The 26,023-nt window shown below is 47.2% G+C and overlaps 1 protein-coding gene across 2 annotated transcripts in view; it reads left to right on the top strand.

The window, feature by feature from the left end:
* Positions 1-26,023, top strand: part of mta2 (metastasis associated 1 family member 2) — a 64,514-nt gene that overhangs the window by 22,926 nt on the left and 15,565 nt on the right. For both annotated transcript variants that reach the window (XM_033015409.1, XM_033015408.1), the window contains exons 4-14: positions 6,787-6,904; positions 9,014-9,077; positions 10,553-10,670; positions 13,511-13,613; positions 14,179-14,278; positions 15,459-15,647; positions 16,632-16,706; positions 19,480-19,538; positions 20,359-20,471; positions 21,733-21,875; positions 23,010-23,226. In XM_033015409.1, coding sequence (XP_032871300.1) covers positions 6,787-6,904; positions 9,014-9,077; positions 10,553-10,670; positions 13,511-13,613; positions 14,179-14,278; positions 15,459-15,647; positions 16,632-16,706; positions 19,480-19,538; positions 20,359-20,471; positions 21,733-21,875; positions 23,010-23,226 — 1,299 coding nt within the window. The remainder of the gene's footprint in view (positions 1-6,786; positions 6,905-9,013; positions 9,078-10,552; positions 10,671-13,510; positions 13,614-14,178; positions 14,279-15,458; positions 15,648-16,631; positions 16,707-19,479; positions 19,539-20,358; positions 20,472-21,732; positions 21,876-23,009; positions 23,227-26,023) is intronic.

Here is a 26,023-nt window from a genome sequence, read left to right as displayed (position 1 = left end):
CCAGCTGTGGTCATATCCACAAGGTTGCTTTGTCTCTATACCTCCATACTTCTCACAAACCCATCTAATTTTGCATCAGCAGTAAATTTGGACATATGACATTTGGGCATTTTAGTCAGATGGTTGATGCAGGTTGAGAATAGCAAGGGCTGGAGCCCTCTGGTAACCCGGTCGGTACCAGTTAGCCTGGGATAGAAGCAGCAGAATGCTGGCATAACTCAGCTGGTCAGGCAGCATCTCTGGAGAGCATGGACAGGTGGTGTTTTGGGTTGGGACCCTTCTTCAGACTGAAGAAGGGTTTCGGCCCGAAACGTTACCTATTTCCTTCGCTCCATAGATGCTGCTGCACCCGCTGAGTTTCTCCAGCATTTTTATGTACCTTCTTCAGACTGACCTGGTCAGTTGCTCCAGCACTTTGTCTCTTTTTATAAACCAGCATCTGCCTCTTCTTGTCTATCCTGGGAGTGGCCTGTTTATTCCTGCTGTTTGCTTTCTCTCTCACAATACACACAATACAATTTATTTGTCACTTGAACCTCATAGAAGCTCAAATGAAATGTTGTTTCTGCAGTCATACACACATGGAAAAAAAAGACCCAAGACACAACACAATTTACACAGACATCCATCACAGCGCATCTCCTCCTCGCTGTGATGGAAGGCAAAAAAACGTATCTCTCCCCTGCAACGTATCTCTCTGTTAACCAGCTCTCTGTGCATTACCAACCCCCCATATATAATTGTTGATGTGTTTTTAATTGTTTGATGATCTGGTGTAACACAAGCTGGGACTTGCTCTCAATTTTCTCCTGCTCCTCTGGGTTTTGTGATGTGTTATGAAGAATTTACTGACTCACAATAGCCAGAGACCATTGTCAGCTTCAGTGCAAAGATTCTCACTGCCTTCTGGTAAAGACATTTAATTCTATTTAAATGTAAATTTCCATGTTAAACACTGGCATTGTAAACATTGCCTTGTCTGGATGTGGTCAGGCTGTAAGGTCCCGCACTACATTATTGGCTTTTTCATCCTTACTGTGTAGGAAGAAACTGCAGATGCAGGTTTAAACCGAAAAAGAGACAAAAAGCTGGTGTAACTCAGCGGGTCAGACAGCATGTCTGGAGGAAAGGTGTGGAAGGAACTGCAAATGCTGGTTTAAACCGAAGAGAGACACAAAATTCTGGAATGGGTGACGTTTCGGTTCGAGAATGTTTTCTCGACACGAAACGTCACCCATTCCTTCTATCTAGAGATGCTGCTTGTCCTGCTGAGTTTCTCCAACATTTTGTGTCTATCTCTGGAGAAATGGAATAGGTGACGTTTCGGGTTGAGACTCTTCTTCAGACCCTCCTTCGCCTGAAGGAGGGTCTCGACCCAAAACATCATCTATTTTCTTCAGAAATGCTCTCTGACCCACTGAGTTACTCCAGCTTTTTGTGTTTTATCTTTTTTCATCCTTAATGGTGGGTTTCCATGATATGACAGAGGGCATAGCACAGCACAGGATCATGTCCTTTTGCCCACAATGTTTGTGTTGACCACAATTCCAAGTTAAACTCAACCCATTTGCCTGCACATGGTCGATATCTTTCCATTCACTGCCTATTCATGTGCCTGTCTAAATCTCCCTTAAATATTGCTATTATATCTGATTTTACCACTTCCCGTAGAAGCTCAGTGTTTATTTTAAAAATGCCTTTCTTCCTCTCATTTTAAAATTTAACATTTCCACCCAGGGAAAAGACTATTTATTTATGCCCATCATCATTGTATAAACTTTTATCAGATTACCCCTTAGCCTCTGATGCTCTAGAGCAGTGGTTCTCAACCTTTTTTCAGTGATGTACCCCCTGTGAAATATTTTTTCAGCCAAGTACCCCCTAACCAGCGCAAAAATATATATGTAGGCCTATATTTTAAAATCTCACGTACCCCCTGGAGTGCCTTCACGTACCCCCAGGGGTACGCGTACCCCCATTTGAGAACCACTGCTCTAGAGAAAGCAATCCAAGTTTGTCCAACCTTCCCTTTTTGCTAGTATTCTCTCATCCAAGCAACATCCTGGTGAAGAGCTTCTGATTCCTCTCCAAAGCCTCCACATCCTTCCTGTGATGCGACAACCCAAACTGCACGTAATATTCCTAACATGGCCTCGCCAGTGATTTATATAGCACAACTTGCCGTCTTTTATACTCAATATCCAAATGACGAATAGCAGCGATAGCTCTTACACATCGTCTGGCCTCTTATACATCGGCGAGACCAAACATAGACTGGGAAATCGTTTCGCTGAACAACTTCACTCAGTCCGCCTGAACCTACCTGATCTCCCGGTTGCCAAACACTTTAACTCCCCCTCCCATTCCCACACTGACCTTTCTGCCCTGGGCCTCCTCCATTGTCAGAGTGACGCCAAATGCAAATTGAAGGAACAGCATCTCATATTTAATTGGGGCAGCTTAATGCTCAAATAAATTTGAACTTGAACTTGGTATGAATATAGATTTTTCTAACCAAGTAACCCTTGCATTCCCTCCCTCCATCCCAACCCCATCCAAGTCCTACCAGCTTCAAAGTAGTCTTGTCTGTACTCGTTCTCACCGATCAAACTGCTAACAAGAGCCTGTTTCCTTTATCATCGTTACTTATTTGCATCGTTTTAATTCATCTGTTCTATATCTCTCTACATCACCGTTTGTATCTCTCATTTCCCTTTCCCCTGACTCTCAGTCTGAAGAAGAGTCTCGCCCTGAAATGTCACCTATTCCTTTTCTCCAGAGATGCTGTCTGACCCGCTGTGTTACTCCAGATTTTTGTGTCTATCTAAACAGAAGACATATGTATGCCATATGGTAGACAAAAATGCTGGAGAAACTCAGCGGGTGAGGCAGCATCAATGGAGCGAAGGAAAAAGGCAATGTTTCGGGTTCAGACCCTTGGTCTTCCTTCCTTGCCTTTTTCCTTCGCTCCGTAGATGCTGCCTCACCCGCTGAGTTTCTCCAGCATTTTTGTCAACCTTTGATTTTCCAGCATCTGCAGTTTTTTCTTAAACATTTGTATCCCATATGTCTTCTTTACCACCTTGTGTGCTTGCGTTGACACTTTCACGGGTCTATGGACTTGCACCCCAAGATCCCTTTGAACAGCAATGTATATGGAACGACGCGTCACAGACCTCCAGTCAGAATAACACTTCACCCTCTGTCCTCTGTGGCTGGGCCGATTTTGAATCCAATCTACCAAGTCGACATGGATGATCAGCCATGATCATATTGAATGGCAGTGCTGGCTCAAAGGGCTGAATGGCCTACTCCTGCACCTATTGTCTATTGTCATTTACCTTGATCTTCTGGATCAGCTTACTGTGGTGGACCTTATCAAAAGCTCTATACATGCCCATGTTTACAACATCCACTGGCCTACCCTCACCAATCAGGTTTCTGTGGCTTGCTCTCCCCTACATTATGCCGTGCTGACTATCTCAAATTGGTCTTGTGCTTTTCCAGGTGCAAGGAGCTCTTGTTCCAACAAAGCTACTACCACTGCTGTAAGGCTCGTCAACATATAATTTCCTGGTTTGACTCTCTTGCCCTTCTTTGATAGATGAACAACATTGGCTGTTGTCCTTTCCTATGGGTGAAGGGAGCGCTATAATTCTTTGGGGTAAGGCCCCATGTGTGTTCTATTATTTGTATGTCAGCCAGCAAGTGGGAGTATGGCAAGAGATAAGATCTGCCCTCAAATACACTTGGACCACCTGTGATATCACTCTCTTGATGTCTCTGTCTCCAGCACAGGGCCCAGATTATCAACTGACACCTACTGATGTCAAACCTACCAAATCCCTCCGTTATCTGGACTACGCTTCCATTGTCCAACTATCTGCCTATCAAAGCTCCCCATTGCCTATGTTAACCTCCTCAACTGCCTATACTTTGTCCTGCCCCTCCTCTCTTCCAGTTTTCTTCTCTAACTCTCTTCTTCCCCCCCCCCCCCCCCACACACACACAAACTTACAGTCAGTCTGAAGAAGAGACCCGACCCAAAATGTCACCTATCCACGTTCTCCAGGGATGCTGCCAGACCAGCTGAGTTACTACAAGGGAAATCCTGATCAGTTTACTGTGTAAGAATCTCAATGGTGTACGTCCTCTTCGTGTTCCTCCATTACCCACAGCTCCCTTGTTTCTCAACAATCAAATGGATAGACATAGACATAGAAAATAGGTGCAGGAGTAGGCCATTCGGCCCTTCGAGCCTGCACCGCCATTCAATATGATCATAGCTGATCATCCAACTCAGTATCCTGTACCAGTATCCAGTATATCTGCAAGAAACTGCAGATGCGTGGTTAGGATTTCCAGTACTCAGCAGGTCGGGCAGCATTTGTGGAAGGAATGGACAGAAGTGTTGGGACCTCCAATACTTAGTTTATGCTCATGCTTCCAGTAGATCAGTCTGAAGAAGTGACCCGATCCGAAACGTCGTCTGTCCATTCCCTCCACAGATGCTGCTTGACCCGCTGAGTTCCTCCAACACTTTTTTTCCCCGCTCTTGACTCACGGCAGCTTGCGTGCACCAAAATTAGTTTGTGTGTGTGTGTGTGTGTGTGTGAGTTTTAAAATAAAGAAACAACTGTCACGCTTGACTAAATTGTTTTTTTGTACGCTGACGGAACCCCTCAGTTTCTGCTTTGCACCCTGTTTAACCTTCAGTGACTGTAAATAAAGTAAGTAGTCGCCACTGTTTTGCTTAAAGTACCCCTTGCCGCACAGGAAGCCAAAGGTTGTTGTTTGTGTGTGTGTGTGAGAGAGAGAGTGTGTGTGAGTGTGAGTGTGTGTGTGTGAGTGGCTTTCCCTTGGCCTGTGTGGAGGCAGCGTGTGTGGGCCGAGGGAGGCATGAGGCCCTGGCTGGGAGGTGCAACGCCTGCTTTTCATCTCTGCTGCAAGGGTTAATGGAATGCAGGGCTTATTCTCCTCCTGGGCGTGGTGGGTGGGTGGGCGGGCAGGCAGTTTGGGGGCGCACATCGCTGGGGTTTCTCGGCCACGCCAGCAGGGACTGTACCCAGCCTGTCGGCCACTGGCACACAGAGGGTTAAGGACACATTTTGAGGAGCACGCCCAGATTAAAACAGGGTTTCCTGCTCCAGGTCGGCAGGGGCCTTTGTTGGTCTGGTGTCAGGGTTGTTTTATAATCCCCCTTGATTAACATCATCTCTGGCTGGCACGTCATCACGATTGAGCTGTCAGAGCAGGGGGTGGGGGTGGGGCAGGCACGTGGGAGCGCACGTCACTGCCGTGTGTGTGTGTGTGTGTTTAACAAATATGTCATGCATGAAAATAAGATCTTCCCACATTCACAGACGCTGATGACTTTTGGTGATTTCTGACAACGTTGACCTCTCACCCGCCACCATTGCCTTTCCCCACTGCCCAGTCTCCCCTGACATGACGGCACTCTGTTGGGCAACGCCATTCCAACCAAAATATTGTGTGATCAGTGTCAAGATTCTTGTGATTTTGTGGAACCACACAAAGTTTTCTCTTTGTGTTTGGGAATAACATTCAAGATGACACTTTTCTTGAGTATTGATTGAAAGATATAGCATGGAAACAGGCCCTTTCTTGGTTCTTGGTTTCTTGGTCCTCCAAAATATTCCAAATGGAATTTAAACTGGAGGTGGTACCTCATGGTGGTAATAATAATAATAATACATTTTATTTATGGGCGCCTTTCAAAAGTCTCAAGGACACCTTACAGAATTTAACAAGAGTAAAAAATATATAATCGGAGTAAAATAAATAATAGAGACATCACCAATACACAAATTAAAGACAGAATTCGATCCAAAGACAAAAAAAAATCAAAAACACAATGTACCCCATCTTCCCCCCTCCCCCACACCTCTCTCCCCCTCCCCTCTCTCCATCTCCCTCTCCTCACCCCTCTCCCTCTCCTCCCCCTCCTCCTCCCACCCCCATCCCTCTCTCCCCCACCACCACCACCACCAATGCCGACTATCGATTACCAGTTCTGTATTATCCCACTTTCTCACCCACTCCCTATACACTAGGGGCTATTTACAGAGGGCCAGTGATCCAACAAACATGCACGTCTTTGGGATGTGGGAGCACCCGGTCACGAGGAGAAGGTGCAAACTCTGTAGAGACAGCACCCGAGGTCGGGATCAAACCTGGTCTCTGGTGCTGTGAGGTAGCGGCTCTATCCATGATTCCTAGTTTAAAATTGAAAACTGATATCTGTAACAACAGGACCTGAATCATCTAACTGCATAACTGCATAACCTAACTGATGTCCTTGCAATTTTGGAGTGTGCACTGGGTGACTCCAATATCATTTTTGATTACTAGAATGATACCAAAATTATCAGGAAAAGCTATATGAATTGGAGAATTTCCCCCCTGAAAAGGGGATGATCTCGGTTGTGATGTGATAAAGGCATTTAAAATTAAGAAGAAGTTTACATCGGGTAGAGCTGTCAAGGAGTTTCTTTCAAATGCAGTGGGGCCTCCAGAAGAAACTTGTTTTGAGGAGCAGCAGAAATGTGTAACTGTCTCCCACCAAGGGAGCGGTTGGAATGAACCGTTGCATTTGAGGGAAATGCCTGGGGGAGGGAGGAATACAAAGATGTGATGATGAGGGCAGGTGAAGGGACGGGCGGGAGGAGACTGATGTGAAGTAAAAGCACTTGGAACGGAGCGCGAGGGGGCTAAATGATCGGCTCCTCTGCTGAAAAGTCGGTCTAATTCTGGTATCTTCCTCAGGAGAGTTTGAAGAGGACTCCAAGCAGCCCATGTTGGTGGATCAGGAACGGCATCAGCTTAAACACAGAGAGCTCTTCCTCTCTCGCCAGTTCGAGTCCCTACCAGCCACGCACATCAGGTAACCCGGTCAACATCACAGAAGTTACCATCTCCCAAAGGAGCAGAATTTGTGAAGCTGTCGGTCGGCCATTTAAACCTGCTGGCCTTGCACAGAGCTGAATAATTAAAAAGCTATTTCACAGCAAGCAGTTGAAACCTGTTTGCTTGCCCTCCTGATTTATTCCCCAAAGCCTGTGCCCCAGTTACAAGTCCACTACTCGTTTACAGTTACAAGGTGGAAATGAGGGCTGCAGGTCCTATTTCGCCCCCCCCCCCCCCCCCCCCCACTGGAGCTGTCATCACTATTTATAACCTGAGTTTCAGGTAAACACATTGTTTAAAAGAAACGGTCTGATGACTTCTCTGTGCTATCACCAGGCAGATATTTCTTCTCCCCCGCTTCTCGTCCAAGAACCTTATGTAAACCAAGACCATTTAATGAATTTTAAAATGCTATATAAAGTAAAAAATGCTGGAGCAACTCAGCGGGTCAGACAGCATATCTGTAGTACGTGGATAGGTGTCGTTTCGGGTCAGGAAACCACCCAACCTGAATCATCACCTGTCCATGTCTTCCAGAGGATCTGAAGTGGGTCCCGACCCAAAATGTGACTTGTCCCTTCCCTCCACAGATGCTGCCTGGCCCGCTGAGCTCCTTCAGCAATTTGTTTCCTGCTCAATATTCCAGCATCTTGTGCGTCCGTGTCATCTTCAATCATCTTTTGACTCCCTCCACGGCTCAATGCGCCCTGTCAAATGTTTAAGGTGCTCCAGCAGGTCCGCTTTCATGTCTGATCCTAAGTAATTCCTCCAGCACCCTCCTGACATCAAGCTGATCGTGTTTTACTTGCCCGATTCCTCTCCATGTTTTGTTTTTTTTTAAATTTGATCTGTTGCAGCCCTCTCCCAGATTAAATGCCTTCTCTCGCACCGACTAGTGCAGTGGTTCTTGACCTGGGGGTCGTGACTCCCTATGGGGGTCGTTTGGGGCTTTGCCGGGGGTCATGAACGGGAACGCAAATAACCTATCAATTTGTTGAGCCCATGTTTAGGAACCTAAAGGGCCTGTCTCACTTAGGCGATTTATTTCGGCGACGTGCTGGCACCCATCATAGTCACAAGTTGCCGAAAGTTTTCAACATGTCGCAAATCCAGTGACGACCAGAAAAAGGTACTTGGGCCACTACTCACGACCGTGGTCGCGGGGTGACGCCTGTATGGTCGTGAGTAGTCGCACCTTTTTCTGGTCGCCGCTGGATTTTCAACATGTTGAAAGCTTTCGGCAACCTACTGCGACTATGACGGGTGCTGAAAAAAATCGCCTAAGTGAGACAGGCCCTTTAGGTTCCTAAACATGGGCTCAACAAATTGATATGTTATTTGCGTCCCCTTCATGACCCCCGGCAAAGCCCCAAACGACCCCCATAGGGAGTCACGACCCCCAGGTCAAGAACCACTGCACTAGTCGGTGCGAGAGAAAAGTCGGTGCGACTATGACGCGTGCCAGTAAGTCGCCGAAAAAAATTGCCTAAGTGGGACAGGCACTTAACAAAGGTACATACCACATCCAGTATTTTGTTCACGTATGCGCGTACTGGTGACAAAAAGGCTAAGAGCCACTGAACTAGTGGCTAAGGGTGACTGACCTTGAAGTCATCTTAGGGCAGGTGACCGAAGCAGTGGTTTTGAGGAGACCTTTAAAGGAGAAAATTGTGGGAGGAGGTTCCAGGGCTTGGCGTCAAGGCAACTGACCATGTGGTTGCCAATGGTTTCGAGCAATGGATGCTGGGGAACTGGAAGAGTGAAGAGCTCATGGAGGATTGCAAAGGCCGAATGAGGCCACGGAGAGAGGGAGGGATTTAAAACCATGCTTGCTGACTCTGAAACCTGGAACCATGTGGGTCAGTAAGCACTGGTGCTGAGTGACGCAAGGCCGAGGATTCTGATGTTGCCCCTCCACCTGGCCCCGCCAGGACCCTGCTCTCTTTCAGTGTCCATCGGCTGTGATGTTAAATACCTGCTGGATGTCAATGCCCAGGGTGGAGCCAACAAGAGGTAGCACTTGCCAGACAGAAGCTGAGTGCAGACCTGGATCAATATTGTCTAATTGTGCCATTTTGTTTCTCAGGGGGAAGTGTAATGTGGCCTTGTTGAATGAGACGGAGAAGCTGAGCGAATACCTGGATAGAGAGGTGATACTCGGATTGCATCTATCTGCCCACTCGCCCTGTGCTTCAGCCCAGTTGATCAACTCTTCACCTCTCTGTGCCTTTGTTATCTTTAGTCTCGGCTCCAACCCCCTCGCACCTATCTTCATCCCTAACCTCACCTGCTGCCTGTGGCCTGCCTCACTGTCATCACCCGTGCCCTCTGACTATTCATTCACAGTCTCAATGTTAAAATACCCACGCATGTGTTCCCTGCAGCTCCCTGTACAGTCGTTGCCTTCTCTCACTGAGATAACACCACTCCTCCAATTCCACTGCTGTTCCATTGTCCCCTGGACTGACAATCGTGTGTTTCCCAAGCTCTGGAATTCCTTCCCTCAACTTTTCTATCTCTTCACTCTTTCCAAAGATTAAAGATTCTCCTTAAAACTCACCTCTCTAAGCTTTGTTCATTTGCCCAAGCTTTCTCGATGTCTCGAACACCACCTCATGCCGCTATCAAATCTTTTGTCCAAAGTAGTTTGGGATGTTTTTCTTTATCAAAAGCACAGGAAATTTTCTATGGTGGTTCTGGGCCTGATCTCTCTTCCTCCTTATGACTGTCACAGAGAGACCCCACATTGGTCTGATTTAATTTTCCAGTACCGTTTCTCAAGCACCGTAGAACATATACTGTCAGGTTGCATCACAGCTTGCTTTTGGAGCTGCTCCGCCCAAGCCTGCAAGTAATTCATGTAGCCCAGTCCATCGCACAGACCAGACTCCCCAACATTGTCTCCATCTACACCTCACGCTGCCTTGCAAAAGCAGTCAACATAATCAAAGATAAGCCCACCATAGTCATTAATCCTTCTCCCTGTTCCCATCCAGCAGAAGGTACAGAAGTTTGAAACATTGCACTAGCAGTCTCCGAAACTGCCTCTTCCCCTCCGGTATCAGGCTTCTGAATGGTCCTTCCATAAGCTAGGGTACTGTCTGATTCTCCACTACCCCATTGAGCACATTGAATTTTATCTAAGTTCTCCAATGCTGAGAACTATATTGTGCACTCTGTATCTTCCCTTTGCTCTACCTATTTTACTTGTTTGAACTGATTGTATTTATGCATGGTATATCTGATCTGTTTGGATAATGTGCGAAACAAAGCTATTCACTGTACCTTGGTACATAGGGCAATACCAAAGAACCAAAAGCCAGAGCCATAATACTTGACACCACAGTTGTTGGGTAGAATGCATTATTGGCGATGTGAAGCAGCGGTTCTTCCAGCTGCACAAATTGTAATTGTAGGCATTACAATAGAAACTCCTCAGATGGTTTCTCTTCAAAACTATAGTCTGCACCCCTGACAACATTCTGCAGAGCTGTGCGAGCCTCCCTGTTGTGTGGTGGCCAGCGTTCTGACTGGCACCTGACGAGTGTCTTGCACAGCTCCACAGTTTCTTGCCTGCTCCTGTACCCGATCCTCGTTGAGCCATCTGATGTCTGTGCTCCTGCAGGACTGCTTTTACTACTCACTGGTGTTCGACCCCTTGCAGAAGACGTTGATCGCTGACCAGGGCGACATACGAGTGGGGCCCAAGTACCAGGCCGACATCCCCGACAAGCTGGCAGATGGTAATGTGCAGACACGTTTACATGCGGTGTATCCCCAATTGTCTTTTCCTTCAACAGCCTACTCCAAAATCAGTGGCACCGCCAGGACAGCAGGCCGTTGAGGCCAAGTTCAAACTCTACATTTTGAAGAACTTTGAAACTAGAAGGGTGCAAGATAATGCATGGAAACATGGCAACTCTTGTGTGGGTTTAGTAAATACAACTCGGAAACCAGCCCTTCGGCCCATCGAGTTCGTGCTGGCAATCAATCACCCGTTGACATTAGTTCTACGTTATCCCACTTTCAGATCCACTCCCTGCACACCAGGGACAATTTACAAAGATTCAGATTCAGATTCAGATTCAATTTTAATTGTCATTGTCAGTGTACAGTACAGAGACAACGAAATGCATTTAGCATCTCCCTGGAAGAGCGACATAACAAATGATTTGAATAAATAATAATAAGTGATAATAGTGTCCGGGGGGTGGGGGGGTGATTGGCAGTCACCGAGGTACGTTGTTGAGTAGAGTGACAGCCGCCGGGAAGAAGCTGTTCCTGGACCTGCTGGTTCGGCAACGGAGAGACCTGTAGCGCCTCCCGGATGGTAGGAGGGTAAACAGTCCATGGTTGGGGTGAGAGCAGTCCTTGGCGATGCTGAGCGCCCTCCGCAGACAACGCTTGCTTTGGACAGACTCAATGGAGGGGAGCGAGGAACCGGTGATGCGTTGGGCAATTTTCACCACCCTCTGCAATGCCTTCCGGTCGGAGACAGAGCAGTTGCCATACCATACTGTGATGCAGTTGGTAAGGATGCTCTCGATGGTGCAGCGGTAGAAGTTCACCAGGATCTGAGGAGACAGATGGACCTTAGGCGACTTAACCTACAAACCCGCGTGCTCTCGAGATTTGGGAGGAAGGGCAAACTCCACACACACAGCACCCGAGGTCGGGATTGAAGTTGGTGGTGTGAGACCTCAGTGCAATGTACTATTGTTATATTTTTTAACATTTTTAAATTTTTAAAATTTTTTAAATTTTTTAAATTTATTTTTAATTAGAAGTACAGTAAATTACAATAATACACATCAGATATATCTTATTACATTTGTTGTACCACTTCGTTTTTCGAGCTTTAAAAAAGATAGAAATAAAAGAAGTAAGGAAAGTGAGCAAGAATCGTGAAGGTGTAGGAAAGTGTTGGGGAAAGAAAGTCCCTTAGGGAAGAAGTTAGAGAAGGAAGTAAAGAAAGGAAATAAGACCCTAGAAAGAAAAGAAAAAAAAAGGAAAAACAATCGCTCTATTGTAACAGAGAACTCCGCAAAAAAAGATATACCAACCGTATATATATATATTTTTTAATTTATTTTATACCCCCCGTTACCAGATCCTGGTACCATTTATATTTTAAATTACTATTGCACCTTATGCTTGTAATAGTTCCATAAATGCAGACCACGTCTTTTGGAAGTGGTCTGCTTTGCCTGCTAGGAGGAGTCTCATCTCTTCCAAGTGTAGTGTTTCGAACATGTTTGAAATCCACATTTTTATTGTTGGTATTGGAGCATTTTTCCAAAATTTGAGTATAAGCTTTTTTCCCCATTATTAGCCCGTAATTAAGTAAGTTCTTTTGAAACACGTTTAATTCGGGGTTACCTTCCGATATTCCAAAAATGATCCATTCTGCTTTTGGTACAAGTTTTATTTTAAATAATTTTGTGAAGATTTCAAATATTTCGTTCCAGAATTTTTGGATTTTTATACAAAAAACAAAAGAGTGTGCTATGGTAGCTTCTTGTGACTGACATTTATCACAGATGGGTGAGACATTGGGGAAAAGTTTATTTATTTTAGTTTTTGAATAATATAGTCTATGTAATGTTTTATATTGAATTAGAGTATGTCGTACGTTGATCGAGCATTTATGCACGTATAGTAAGTGTTTATCCCAGCTCTCTTTTGAAATTTTTATAGCTAGTTCTTGTTCCCAGTCTCTTCTAATACCATCGGTTGTAGGTATTTCTATATTTAAAATAATGTTGTATAAGTATGATATTAGATTTGCTGATTCAGCCTTTGTCTTCATGGCTTCATCCAATAAGTCTGGGGACATGTTATGATAGTCTTTTGTGTATTTTTTCAGATAGTCACGGATTTGAAGATATTTAAAATATTGATTATTTTTCAAATTATATTTCAGTTGTAATTGTTGAAATGATAATAATTTTCCTAATTCATACAAGTCTCCGAGCGTTTTGATTCCCATTCTTTCCCATTATGTAAATGATTTATCTATAATTGAAGGTTTAAACGACGGATTATTGACTATTGGCATTAAAAGAGATAGATTTCTTAATTTTAGATTCTGTTTTATTTGTTTCCAAGTTCTAATTGTGCTATGTATCATTGGATTTTTATTATAATTTTTGTTATTCAGATTCATTGGTGAGAGGAGAGTCGCTCCTGTATTACACGGAGAGCAGTCCTCTCTCTCCACTATTGTTACATTCTCATACTTTCAAGTATCTTAGTGCTTATGTAACACCATTTAAAAGATACTAGGTCAGCTAATGATGGAGGTTCTTTAATAAAATCTGACAATGTGCACTTTAACCACAGGTGATTTTTTTGTCTATTACAAATCTCAAATTGTGGAGTACAGAGGCAAATAAATAAATGACAGGTCTGTGTCCCAATCATTATGGAGGGCATTGTACAAGGGTAGGAAAAGTTTAGAGGGATATCTGGGCCGAATGCGGGCAGTTAGGACTAGCTTAGATGGGGCAGCATGAACGAGTTGGGCCGAAGGGCCTATTTCCGTGCTGTGTGACTCCATAATTTTCCCGTTTACTTCTCTCAGTTGAGTCTGACGACAGGAACCAGATGAAAATGGAAACCAAGTTGTGGGACCCGGACAACTCGCTCACTGACCGGCAGATAGACCAGTTTCTCGTCGTAGCTCGGTGAGTCCACTGGCTTTGAGGAACTCTCTGCTGCCTCCTGGTATCCTAAACCCCCAGGAGTACAGCACTCCACTGGCATGACGTTTGTGCTGATCCTCTGCTCCTTGGCCCCCGTCATCTCCGCCCTCACCCATCCATGCTGCAGGCGGTTCACATTAAATATAACATTCGAAATAAAAACAGACGGAGGAAACAGTGAAGCCATGCATATCTGCTCCACCATGGCCACCCTTCATCTCAGTAGCACAAACACTATTTACTTCATATCAAAAACAAATCTACTTGGTGACAAAGCATCTCCAGCTGTTTTTGTGTTGAGAATTCCAAAGATCCGCCTTCTGTGTGTGGGAATTCCTTCTGCCTCAACCCTGAATGTCCAATCCCTGCATTTGAATCGAGTGTTTTAATGCGCCATGTCAGCACGTCAGGATGGGCGTAAGTCGGGAGGTTTGGGAGCAGCAAAGCGCAGGAGCTGTTCATCAGTCCCAGTCTAATTGTTGTGAGTGTTGTATTTAGAGGCTGCTTCGTTGTGTGTGTTGAGCTTGTTTATGCTCTCTCCTCACAGGGCAGTGGGAACCTTTGCTCGTGCTTTGGACTGCAGCAGCTCCATCCGTCAGCCGAGTTTGCACATGAGTGCAGCCGCAGCGTCCAGGGACATCACGCTGGTAATACTGTGTAGGCAGGAACTGTAGATGCTGGCTTACACCGAAGATAGACACAAAATGCTGGAGTAACTCAGCGGGACAGGCAGCAGGAATGGGTGCCATTTCGGGTCGAGACCTTTCTTCAGCCTGAAGAAAGGAACGTCACCCGTTCCTTCTCTGCAGAGATGCTGCCTGTCCCGCTGAGTTTCTCCAGCATTTTGTGTCTATCTACGCTGATGATACTCACGGCTTGCTGCGGCTAGTTTCTGAGACCGTCTGTGCCGTACATGAAACCGAGTTATGTCTGCCTGCATGTGATCCATATCCCTCCATTCCCTGCATATCCAAAAGCCTCCTAAAGCAGCTGGAGAGCTGCTGCCTCACAGTACCAGAGACCCAGCTTGGATCCTGACTTTGGGTACTGTCTGTGCACATTCTCCCTGTGACTGCGTGTATTTCCTTCAGTTCCTCAGTTTCCTCCCGCATCTCAAAAACGTGTGGGTTTGTAAGTTAATTGGCTCTCTGTAAATTGCCACGTGTTGTATGGAGTGGGTGAGAAAGGGGGATAATATGGAACTAATGTGAATGGGTGATCACTGGGCAACATAGAGTCGGTGGTCCGAAGGGCCTGTTTCCATGCTGTATCCTGGACTAAATATCACTGCTTCCGCCATCACCCCTCTAATGGGTTGCACAGTGGCGCATCTGATAAAGCTGCTGCCCATTGTGTCAGAGACGTGGGTTCAATCCTCACCTCGGGTGCTGTCTCCCTGTAACCGCACAAGTTTCCTCTGGGTGTCCCCGCTTTCTCCCACCTCCCAAAGACGTGCGGGTTTGCATTTAATTGGCCCCTGTAAATTGCCCCCCCCCCCCCCCCCCCCCCCCGAGTGTGGGGAGGTGATGAGAAAGTTGGATAATGTAGAACTGGTGTGAGTGGGTGATCGATGGTTGACGTGGACTCGGTGGGCCAAATGCTGTATCTGTAAATCAAACTCATGGGGAGAGTGAAATGGTGACTATGGTCTGAGTTAGCCCCGGTCTCAGCATTTGCCCCCATGAGCATTGTTTATCCATCAAGCCTCAGACCCAGGCTTAGAACGGGCTCCCTAACATGTTAAACTAGTGTCTCAAGGTCCCAAGAAGGAACCACCTTTTCCCCTTTGTGCCCTCTTCTGATGCCTCGTCTCTACTTATATTCCAGTTCCACGCCATGGATACCCTGCAGCGTAACGGCTACGACCTCGCCAAAGCCATGTCGACGTTAGTGCCTCAGGGAGGACCTGTACTATGTCGGGACGAGATGGAGGAGTGGTCATCCTCTGAGGCTATGCTTTTTGAAGAGGCGCTGGAAAAATACGGCAAGGATTTCACCGACATCAGACAAGACTTTGTGAGTTCCCTCTCTTAGATCCGCTAGCCGTACATCTAGCAGCTGATAGGGCCCCAGGCATGAAGTCTGGTCGTTGTAAAGAGAAACACCAGAGGCTGGAGGGACGAGAGACTGCAGGTGCTGGAATCTGGACAACAGACCATGTGCCGGAGGAACTCAGCGGGTCAAGCAACATCTGTGAGGGGAAGCCCTACGTCTGGAGAGAAAGTCAAGTTTGTCTCTTCAACAAACATAGAACTGTACAACACAGACACAGGACCTTTGGCCCACAAGGTCTGAACCGAACATGATGCCGTTAATCTCCTCTGCCTGCACGTGATCCATATCCCTCCATTCCTTGCACATCCATGTGTCTATCTAAAAGCCTCTTAAATGCCACTATCGTATCAGCCTCCGCCACTAGCCCTGGCAGCGCATTCCAGGCACCCGCCATTGACGATTCTGGACGTTACTGTGCACGTAATGATTATGTTCAAAACACAAAGTGCTGGAGGGACTCGGCAGGTCGGACGTCTGTGGAGGGGATGGGAAAACGACGTTTTATGTCAGGCGGCAGAGTGGCACAGCGGGTAGAGCTGCTGCCTCACAGCGCCGGAGACTCGGGTTCGAACCTGACCACGGGTGCTGTCAGTGCAGAGTTTGCACGTTCTCTGTGTGACCGCGTGGGTATTCTCCCACCTCCCACATTCCAATGATGTACAGTTTTGTAGTGTAATTTGTCCCTAATGCTAATGTACGGGGATTGCTGGCCGGCATGGACTCAGTGGGCCCAAGGGCCTGTTCAGTGGGTGGAAGGGTCCTTCCTTCCGACTGCTGTTTGTCAGCCATCAGTAGCTGCTTTTCACACTATACATTGAAGATCGTCTGGCCTTACCATCCCCTTAGTTCACCCACACAACGACTTGTCACCGTGTCTCGCTGACTCCCAGTCATCCTCGTGTGCTCTTGCTCTTACTTCCTGATCATTTCTCTCCTGTTTTACAGTTGTCCTGGAAATCATTGGCCAGCATAGTCCAGTTTTATTACATGTGGAAGACCACAGACCGATACATCCAGCAGGTGAGAAGATGCTTTCTACCCCGTCCCATAGCCAAGGCACACACCCTGAATCCTATTGAGCAACTTTGCAAAGCTCACTCTGTGCTTGTACCATTGCCAGGTTTGGCCTTAGATAGAGGAGAGGGCAGGTAACTGCTGTGCATCGTTGTTAATGCAGTAATACACTTGATGATGGTTTTCTTGCCGATTTTGTTATTTCCTTTGTCGTTATTATTTATCTGATACGTTGGAGATCCGCTCGGGCAGTGCGCCTGAAATTTTGTTGTATGTATTTTCAATGACAATACAGTATATTATTATTATTATTAAGGGGACTCCTTACAAGTAATAATTACTGCTTCTATTCCCCCCCCCCCCCGCACAATGGTTCAAAAGTACATAAGGTCATAAGTGATAGGAGAAGAATTAGGCCATTCGGCCCATCAAGTCTACTCCAACATTCAATCATGACTGATCTATCTCTCCCTCCCAACCCCATTCTCCTGCCTTCTCCCCATAACCCTTGACACCCGCACATTATCGTGTAGGAAAGAACTACAGATGCTGGTTTAAATCGAAGATAGACACAAAATGCTGGAGTAACTCAGCGGGACAGGCAGCATCTGTGGAGAGAAGGAATGGGTGACGTTTCTGGTCGAGACCCTTGAGGAGTCTCTCATTCCTTTCCCCACCAACATTATCATCAGGTGTGCCCAAGTACAGTGAAATTCTTTTTTCGGGAAAGGCTCCGTGACAATCCTACTGTACATTGGGACAATCATACTGATTATAGAAACATAGAAAATAGGTGCAGGAGTAGGCCATTCGGCCCTTCGAGCCTGCACCGCCATTCAATATGATCATATGGCTGATCATCCAACTCAGTTTCCTGTAGCTGCCTTCTCTCTATACCCCCTGATCCCTTTAGCCACAAGGGCCACATCTAACTCCCACTTAAATATAGCCAATGAACTGTGGCCTCAATTACTTTCTGTGGCAGAGAATTCCACAGATTCACCACTCTCTGTGTGAAAAATGTTTTTCTCATCTCGGTCCTAAAAGACTTCCCCCTTATACTTAAACTGTGACCCCTTGTTCTGGACTATAAGAGTGTAAGACCCCTTGTTCTGGACTATAAGAGTGTAAGACCCCTTGTTCTGGACTATAAGAGTGTAAGACCCCTTGTTCTGGACTATAAGAGTGTAAGACCCCTTGTTCTGGACTATAAGAGTGTAAGACCCCTTGTTCTGGACTATAAGAGTGTAAGACCCCTTGTTCTGGACTATAAGAGTGTAAGAGTAGACCACATTGAGTTTGTGTACACGAGTCACAACAGTTCAGGTGCCATCTTGTTCCTGTTCACCTTTCCATTGTGCCTGCCTGGAGTCAGGTCAAATATCAGTCGCTGGTGCCCAAAGTCCAACACTCACATGTTGTAATATGAACCAGAAGCTTTCCTTTATGTTCAACTCCTTTCCTCTGGATGAAAAGATAGAAACATAGAAAATAGGTGCAGGAGTAGGCCATTCAGCCCTTTGAGGCTGCACCGCCATTCAATATGATCATGGCTGATCATCCAACTCAGTATCCCATCCCTGCCTTCTCTCCATACCCCCTGATCCCTTTAGCCACAAGGGCCACATCTAACTCCCTCTTAAATACAGCCAATGAACTGGCCTCAACTACCTTCTGTGGCAGAGAATTCCAGAGATTCACCACTCTCTGTGTGAAAAATGTTTTTCTCATCTCGGTCCTAAAAGATTTCCCCCTTATCCTTAAACTGTGACCCCATGTTCTGGACTTCCCCAACATCGGGAACAACCTTCCTGCATCTAGTCTGTCCAACCCCTTAAGAATTTTGTAAGTTTCTGTAAGATCCCCCCTCAATCTTCTAAATTCTAACGAGTACAAGCCGAGTCTATCCAGCCTTTCTTCATATGAAAGTCCTGACATCCCAGGAATCAGTCTGGTGAACCTTTTCTGTACTCCCTCTATGGCAAGAATGTCTTTCCTCAGATTAGGAGACCAAAACTGTACGCAATACTCCAGGTGTGGTCTCACCAAGACCCTGTACAACTGCAATAGAATCTCCCTGCTCCTATACTCAAATCCTTTTGCTATGAATGCTAACATACCATTCGCTTTCTTCACTGCCTGCTACACCTGCATGCCTACTTTCAATGACTGGTGTACCATGACACCCAGGTCTCGTTGCATCTCCCCTTTTCCTAATCGGCCACCATTCAGATAATAGTCTACTTTCCTGTTTTTGCCACCAAAGTGGATAACCTCACATTTATCCACATTATACTGCATCTGCCATGCATTTGCCCACTCACCCAGCCTATCCAAGTCACCTTGCAGCCTCCAGATGAACTGATTATCTCCAAAAAAAATGACACAAGTATGCTTGAGTAATACGATGAGGGTCAGGCAGCATCCGTGGGGACCATGGATAGGCATCGTTTCGGGTCTGGACCCTTGATCGCACTGGGTCTGAATCCATGTATGGTATATCCGATCTGTTTGGAGAACATGCGAAACAAAGCTTTTTACTGTACCTGTACATGTGTGTTTTATGTAAGTTCTTGGTGAGTTGTTACAAACAAGGAACTGTAGATGCTCTCTGTACACGTGACTATAATAAACCCAAACCTATAAAGCCCACTGGCTGGAGAGTTCTCTTTGAGCATCACCCCAGCCGGCCTTGTTTGTGGTCTGTCCTCGGGGAGATCTCCAGGAGAGTAACGTTATATTGTGCCGTCTCCAATGGTCTTTCTTGCTTTTGCTACAGAAAAGGCTAAAAGTAGCAGAAGCTGACAGCAAGCTGAAGCAGGTCTACATTCCCACCTAGTAAGTGACTGTGTGCCCTGTCAGCATGTAATAAGTTAAAACATTTCTGCACTGTCTTGTGGCCTATCAAGTTTTTGTTTGTGTAGTTACTCCTGTATTTAGGCAACATTGCAAACAATTTGTACTTACCTAGATCCCATGACAAGACGAGAATGACAAAATAATCTATTTTCGTAGCGGTGTTTATTGGGGGAAAATGACAGTGCTGATACATGAGGGAGAATCCCCCGGCTCTTTTTGATATTTAGGAATGTTAGCAATTTATCATCTCCAAAAGAGGATAAGGACCGTCACAGTGGCGCAACGGTTGAGTTGCTGCCTTCCAGCGAATGCAGCGCCAGAGATCCAGGTTCAATCCCCACTACGGGCGCTGTCTGTACGGAGTTTGTACGTTCTCCCCGCGATCCGCCTCCCTGCTACTATTCTCAGCTTCTCCACACACCCTGGTGTACTGCAAACTTTGCTGTAGCTTCAGCTCTAAAATTCCTTCCCCACAACCTCTCTGATGCTCCAGAAATAATTAGTTTGACGTTTTTTTAGGTCACCTGAGCCAAAGGTCCCCGTCTTGTTCTAACTTAATGCTCCTGTGGACCCGGGTGTTTGGATAACTTGAAGTATCTCTCCCACTGATCCTTACCTTCAACATGGATTTCAGAATGATTCTTTATTGCTGCTCTCGAATGTTTGCACTCTATAGTGTTTGCCTAACCGTGCTGTTGGCTCTGACTGAATAAATTGCACAATTGGTCTCTCCAATTGTTTGTTTGTGTGATGTGTAACTCTTTTGCCCTATCCCCCCCCCCCCGCCTTTATTCCACAGCACAAAACCAAACCCCAACCAGATTGTGAATATGGGGCCAAAGGGCGGGATGATGAACGGAGCGACGGGGTACCAGAAACCTGCCGCTGGCCTGACCTGTGAGAGCTGTCACAGTAAGTGGAGGCATTGCCTCACTGCATCAAGCCAGTAAACCAACTTGTATCATTGGCTGCACATTCATCCCTGTGACAGCGTGGGTTTCCTCCAGGCGCTCCGGTTTCCTCCCAAATCCCAAAGAGGGTTTATACGTTGATTAGCCCCCCCCCCACCCCCCTGTAAATTGCCCCTGCAGTGTGGTGTGATAGCCGGTGTGAACGGCTGACCGATGGTCGGTTCGGACTCGGTGGGCCGAAGGGTCCGTTCCCATGCTGCATCTCTAAACTAAACAAAGAACAACTCGCTCCCAGAGTATTGGTGAGGAAAGTCCCTCAGGGATTATTTTCCTCTGGTGCTCAGTGAATGGAGATTGAGCCGGGTGCCATGGAGACACCAGCCTTAGCTCCCACGGGGTTGGTGAGGGTAACAGGACATGAACCAGGCTTCTGATCACGGCCAGGTCTCTGGGAACCTCCGCACGCAGGGTGATGTAGAGATCACAATCGAATGGCTTCCTGCTAGATATCGCCATGACGATTGCGAGATCTGTACTGTAGGTGGTGGCAAGTTTGGGATGTTGATAAACAACAAGCTTATGGTTAAGAGGGCCTTGGGCCTCTTCCATTGCCAGAGTGAGGCCCATCACTAATTGGAGGAACAGCACCTTAAATTTACACCCCAGCAGTATGAACATTGGCCCTTGCTTTCTCCATCCTTCCCCTCCCCCTTCCCAGTTCTCCCACGTCCTACTGTCTCTGCCTACTTCCTCCTCCCCCCCCCCCCCCCCCCCCCCCCCCCCCCCCCCCAAAATCAGTCTGAAACATAGAAAATAGGTGCAGGGGTAGGCCATTCGGCCCTTCGAGCCTGCACCGCCATTCAATATGATCATGGCTGATCATCCAACTCAGTATCCTGCACCTGCCTTCGCTCCATACCCCCGATCCCTTTAGCCACAAGGGCCACATCTAACTCCCTCTTAAATATAGCCAATGAACTGGCCTCAACTACCTTCTGTGGCAGAGAGTTCCAGAGATTCACCACTTTCTGTGTGAAAAATGTTTTTCTCATCTTGGTCCTAAAGGATTTCCCCTCTATCCTTAAGCTGTGACCCCTTGCCCTGGACTTCCCCAACATCGGGAACAATCTTCCTGCATCTAACCTATCCAACCCCTTAAGAATTTTGTAAGTTTCTATAAGATCCCCCCGCATTTTTTGTCTACCAACAAGCTTATGGTGTCTGTGTTCCCTAACCTGTGTTAACCTTGCTGTGTCTTCCAGCCACGCAGTCTCTACAGTGGTATGCCTGGGGCCCTCCCAACATGCAGTGCAGACTCTGCGCTTCCTGCTGGATCTACTGGAAGAAGTATGGTGGCTTAAAGACGCCGACGGTACTGGACGGGGACAAGCAGCGTCTTCCTTCGGTACGACCGCGACCTCCGTCCACCTTCTTCATGATGAAAGAATGGTTCGACTGGGCTTGCGTTCACTGGAATTTAGAAGGATGAGAAGGACTCATAGAACCATGTAACATTCTTAAGGGATTGGACAGACCAGATGCAGGAAAAATGCTCCCGGTGTTGGGGGAGTCCAGAACCAGGGGTCACACACAGTTTAAGAATAAGGGGTCAGTCATTTAGGACTGAGATGAGGAAAAACCTTTTCACCCAGAGAGTTGTGAATCTGTGGAATTCTCTGCCACAGAAGGCAGTGGAGGCCGATTCACGGGATGTTTTCAAGAGAGAGTTAGATTTAGCTCTTAGAGCTAACGGAATCAAGGGATATGGGGAAAAAGCAGGAACGGGGTACTGATTCTGGATGATCAGCCATGATCATATTGAATGGCGGTGCTGGACCGACGGGCCGAATGGCCTACTCCTGCACCTATTTTCTATCTTTCCTGCTGCAAAACTCCCGCTGTGATCTTTTCCGTGCACCCGAGCTCAGTGGGTACTGTAACCATCAACTGATCTTCTGTGACATTGCCCAGCGATGCAGAGGAAATGCTGCTCTTTCTGATCATCCTTCCCATCTCTCTGTGTACATGCCTTCATCACTCTTGAGGAGACTGGGGACGAAGGTGAGAGAAGAAATCTGAAATCAACGGGTTAAAAAAAAGTCGGACAGTCGGTCAGGCAGCATCCGCGGAGGGAATTAGACAGAAGACGTTGCGGTTCGTGGTCCTTTTCCCTCCAGGGTTGCCACCTGATCCACCGAGTCCCTCCAGCGCTTTGTTTTATACTGGAGATTCCAGCGCGCTGCAATTCCTCGTGTCTCGTGAAACTAATGGAGCAGCCGACACGTGATGAAGAGTGAAAGACTCAATTTTCCACCCAGAGAGCGTGACATTAATCCATTAGCCAAATCATTTTGTAGCTTCAGAAACAAAAGCTTTCCACTATATCTCAGTAATAAACCAATATCATTAGTCTATTCAGATGCCAAATATATTGTTGTATACTTCTGGCAATTGTTTAAATTTCAGTTTTCCCCACGTGTTTATCTTTGTCCTGGTCTTTCCTGTATTGAACCCTCCGCACCTTGTGCCTTGTTTCCAGGAGCCCAGGTCGAAGGGGCCGGGCGGGCGCCAGGACTCCCCAGGCTTTCTGTCCAGCAACAGCTCCAAGCTCCTAGCCAAGAACCGGCAGACGTTCCTCCTGCAGACGACCAAGCTGACTCGCATCGCCCGGCGGTTGTGCGATGACATCCTGCGGCCGCAGAGGGCAGCTCGGCGCCCCTACATCCCCGTCAATGTCGGTGCCATCAAGACCGAGTGTAAGTGGGGCTCGTTCTGTCAGCCATGATCACAGTGAATAGCAGTGCTGGCTCGAGGGGCCGATTGGCCTACACCTGCACCTATTGTCTATTGTTATGGGACGGCTGCGCTCGCCCACTGCAGCCTTGCCTCCTTAAGAGCCAGAAATCTGTCGCGTCCTTAAGGAGCTGGTCAGGAGTATTGTGAACAATTCTGGGCCCCATATCTGAGGAAGGATGTGCCGGCTCTGGAGAGGGTCCAGAGGAGGTTTACAAGAATGATCCCGGCAATGAATGGGTTAACGTACGATGGAAATTTGAAGGCACTGGACCTGTACTCGCTGGAGTTTAGAAGGATGAGGGGGGGGCCTCATTGAAACGTACAGAATAGTGAAAGGCCCGGATAGAGTGGATGTGGAGAGGATGTTTCCACTAGTGAGAGAGTCTAGGACCAGAGGGCACAGCCTCAGAATTAAAGGATGTATCTTTAGGAAGGAAATGAGGAGGAATTTCTTTAGTTGGAGGGTGGTGAATCTGTGGAATTCATTGCCACAGACGGCTGTGGAGGCCGTCAATTATTATTTTTACAGCAGAGATAGATAGATTCTTGATTAGTATGGGTGTTATGGGGAGAAGGCAGGAAAATGAGATGAGGAGGGAGAGATAGATCAGCCCTGGTTGAATGGCGGGAGCAGACTTGGTGGGCCGAATGGCCTAATTCTGCTCCTATCACTTATGACCTTATGACATCGTCACCGCACAGGAAGTCGCGATGCAGCTCTCTGGGGCTTTGGTCAGGCTGCATCTGGAGTATTGCCTGCAGTTCTGGTCCCATTACAGGAAGGATGTGGCGGCTTTAAGAGGGTGCAGAGGAGGTTTACCAGAACGATGCCTGGATGAGAGGGGTTGTAGCTACAGGGAGAGGTTGAATATGCTTGAATAGTTTTCTCTGGAACGCCAGAGGTTGAAGGAAAGCCTGATAGAAATGTATAAAAATTATGAGAGACATAGAAGGGTCTAAGAAACGTTGCCTATTTCCTTCGCTCCATAGATGCTGCCTCACCCGCTGAGTTTCTCCAGCATTTTTATCTACCTTCAATTTTTCCATCATCTGCAGTTCTTTCTTAAACAATAGATTGAGGAGATAGAACGTTTTGTCCTAGAATTAAAATATCAAATAGTAGGGGGCTTAAGGGGGGTGTGCAGGGCATGTTTTTTGCAGAGCGACGAGTGCCTGGAACATGCTGCCAGGAGCCGTGCTGGAGTCAGATACGATAGTGGCATTTAGGAGGCTTTTAGATAGGCACATGGATATGGAGGGATATGGGTCCCGTGCAAGCAGAGGAGATCAGTTGAGCTTGGCATCATGTTGTTTAAGAAGGAACTGCAGATGCTGGAAAATCGAAGGTACACAAAAAAGCTGGAGAAACTCAGCGGGTGCAGCAGCATCTATGGAATGCTGCTCCCGCTGAGTTTCTCGAACTTGGCATCATGTTTGGCACGGAGGTTTTGAGCCGAAAGGCCTGTTGCTATGCTGTTCCATGTTGTTGAGAGAGTGGGAGGAATGTGCGACTTGCTCCCACATTGAGCATTTAGAACAGGGGTGGGCAACCTTGTTCTGCATGGTGGCCGGGTCGCATGTCTGTGAGTGGATGGCGGGCCACATCTATCACGTGTACACATGGACCCCGCCCCTGGATGGCATGCATCAAATCACGTGTTTGCAGAAGGTAGACAAAAATGCTGGAGAAACTCAGCGGGTGATGCAGCCTGATGCAATACTTGCATGTCTCACCCGCTGAGTTTCTCCAGCATTTTTTGTCTACCTTCGATCTTTCCAGCATCTGCAGTTCTTTCTTAAACGTGTTCACAGAAGGTGCGCGGCTTTGCGCAGGATGCGGTACAGCCAGAGCTTGGCGGGCTGGGTGATTACAGAGGGGGGGGGGGGGAAATCCGCCTGCGGGCCGGATGATTTCGAGTTACGGGCCGCATTCGGCCCCGGGGCCGTTGGTTGCCGCCCCCTGATTTAGAATGAACAGAGGAAGGGAAGCTGGATAAGTAAACGGGGACAAAAATAGTGAGGGAAGGGGCGAGTGCTGACACCAAACACAGCAGTAGTCCAGTTTCTGCTCGAAAGTGTGTGTGTGGCTGTATGTGGTGTGAGTATGTGTATGTGTGTGTGTGTGTGTGTGGCTGTGTGTGTGGCTGTGAGTATGTGTGTGTGTGTGTGGCTGTGTGTGTGGCTGTGAGTATGTGTGTGTGTGTGGCTGTGTGTGTGTGTGTTTGGCTGTGTGTGCGTGTGTGGCTGTGTGTGTGTGGCTGTGAGTGTGAGTATGTGCATGTGTGGCTGTGCATGTGTGGCTGTGTGTGTGTGTTTGGCGGTGTGTGTGCGCGTTCCTCCTCGTATTGATGTGTTGCGGAGGTTGTGAGGAGGTGGAGGTGGTGTGTACAGGATGTGGGCTGCTGCCTGTAGGTCCCGGCATGCAGCAGGCTGAGGTCACCACCTGCTGTGTGGACGAGTGGAACTGGCAGCACGCGCCCCCCCCCCCCAGTCCCTAGCGGCACCTCGTGGAGCAGCACTCGGTGTGGGACCCGTGCCACTTCCCTGCAGTCAGTCCCACGCCTCTACTTCCTCACACCCCCGGAACATTTACTACTTTGAGTATTTAGCGAGAAATGTATATTTTTGATAGTCCCTCGTGAAACCGGTTCCACTCAAATTTCAAACAAAACCCTCCAGATCATCGCTCGATGCATGGAAAAAATAATTCTCCTTTCCCTTCTGGTTCTATTGTCGATCACTTTCGATGAGAGTATT

Source organism: Amblyraja radiata, chromosome 45, assembly GCF_010909765.2.
Source record: "Amblyraja radiata isolate CabotCenter1 chromosome 45, sAmbRad1.1.pri, whole genome shotgun sequence".
NCBI classification, from domain to species: domain Eukaryota; kingdom Metazoa; phylum Chordata; class Chondrichthyes; order Rajiformes; family Rajidae; genus Amblyraja; species Amblyraja radiata.
This window is presented reverse-complemented; position numbering and strand designations above follow the sequence as displayed.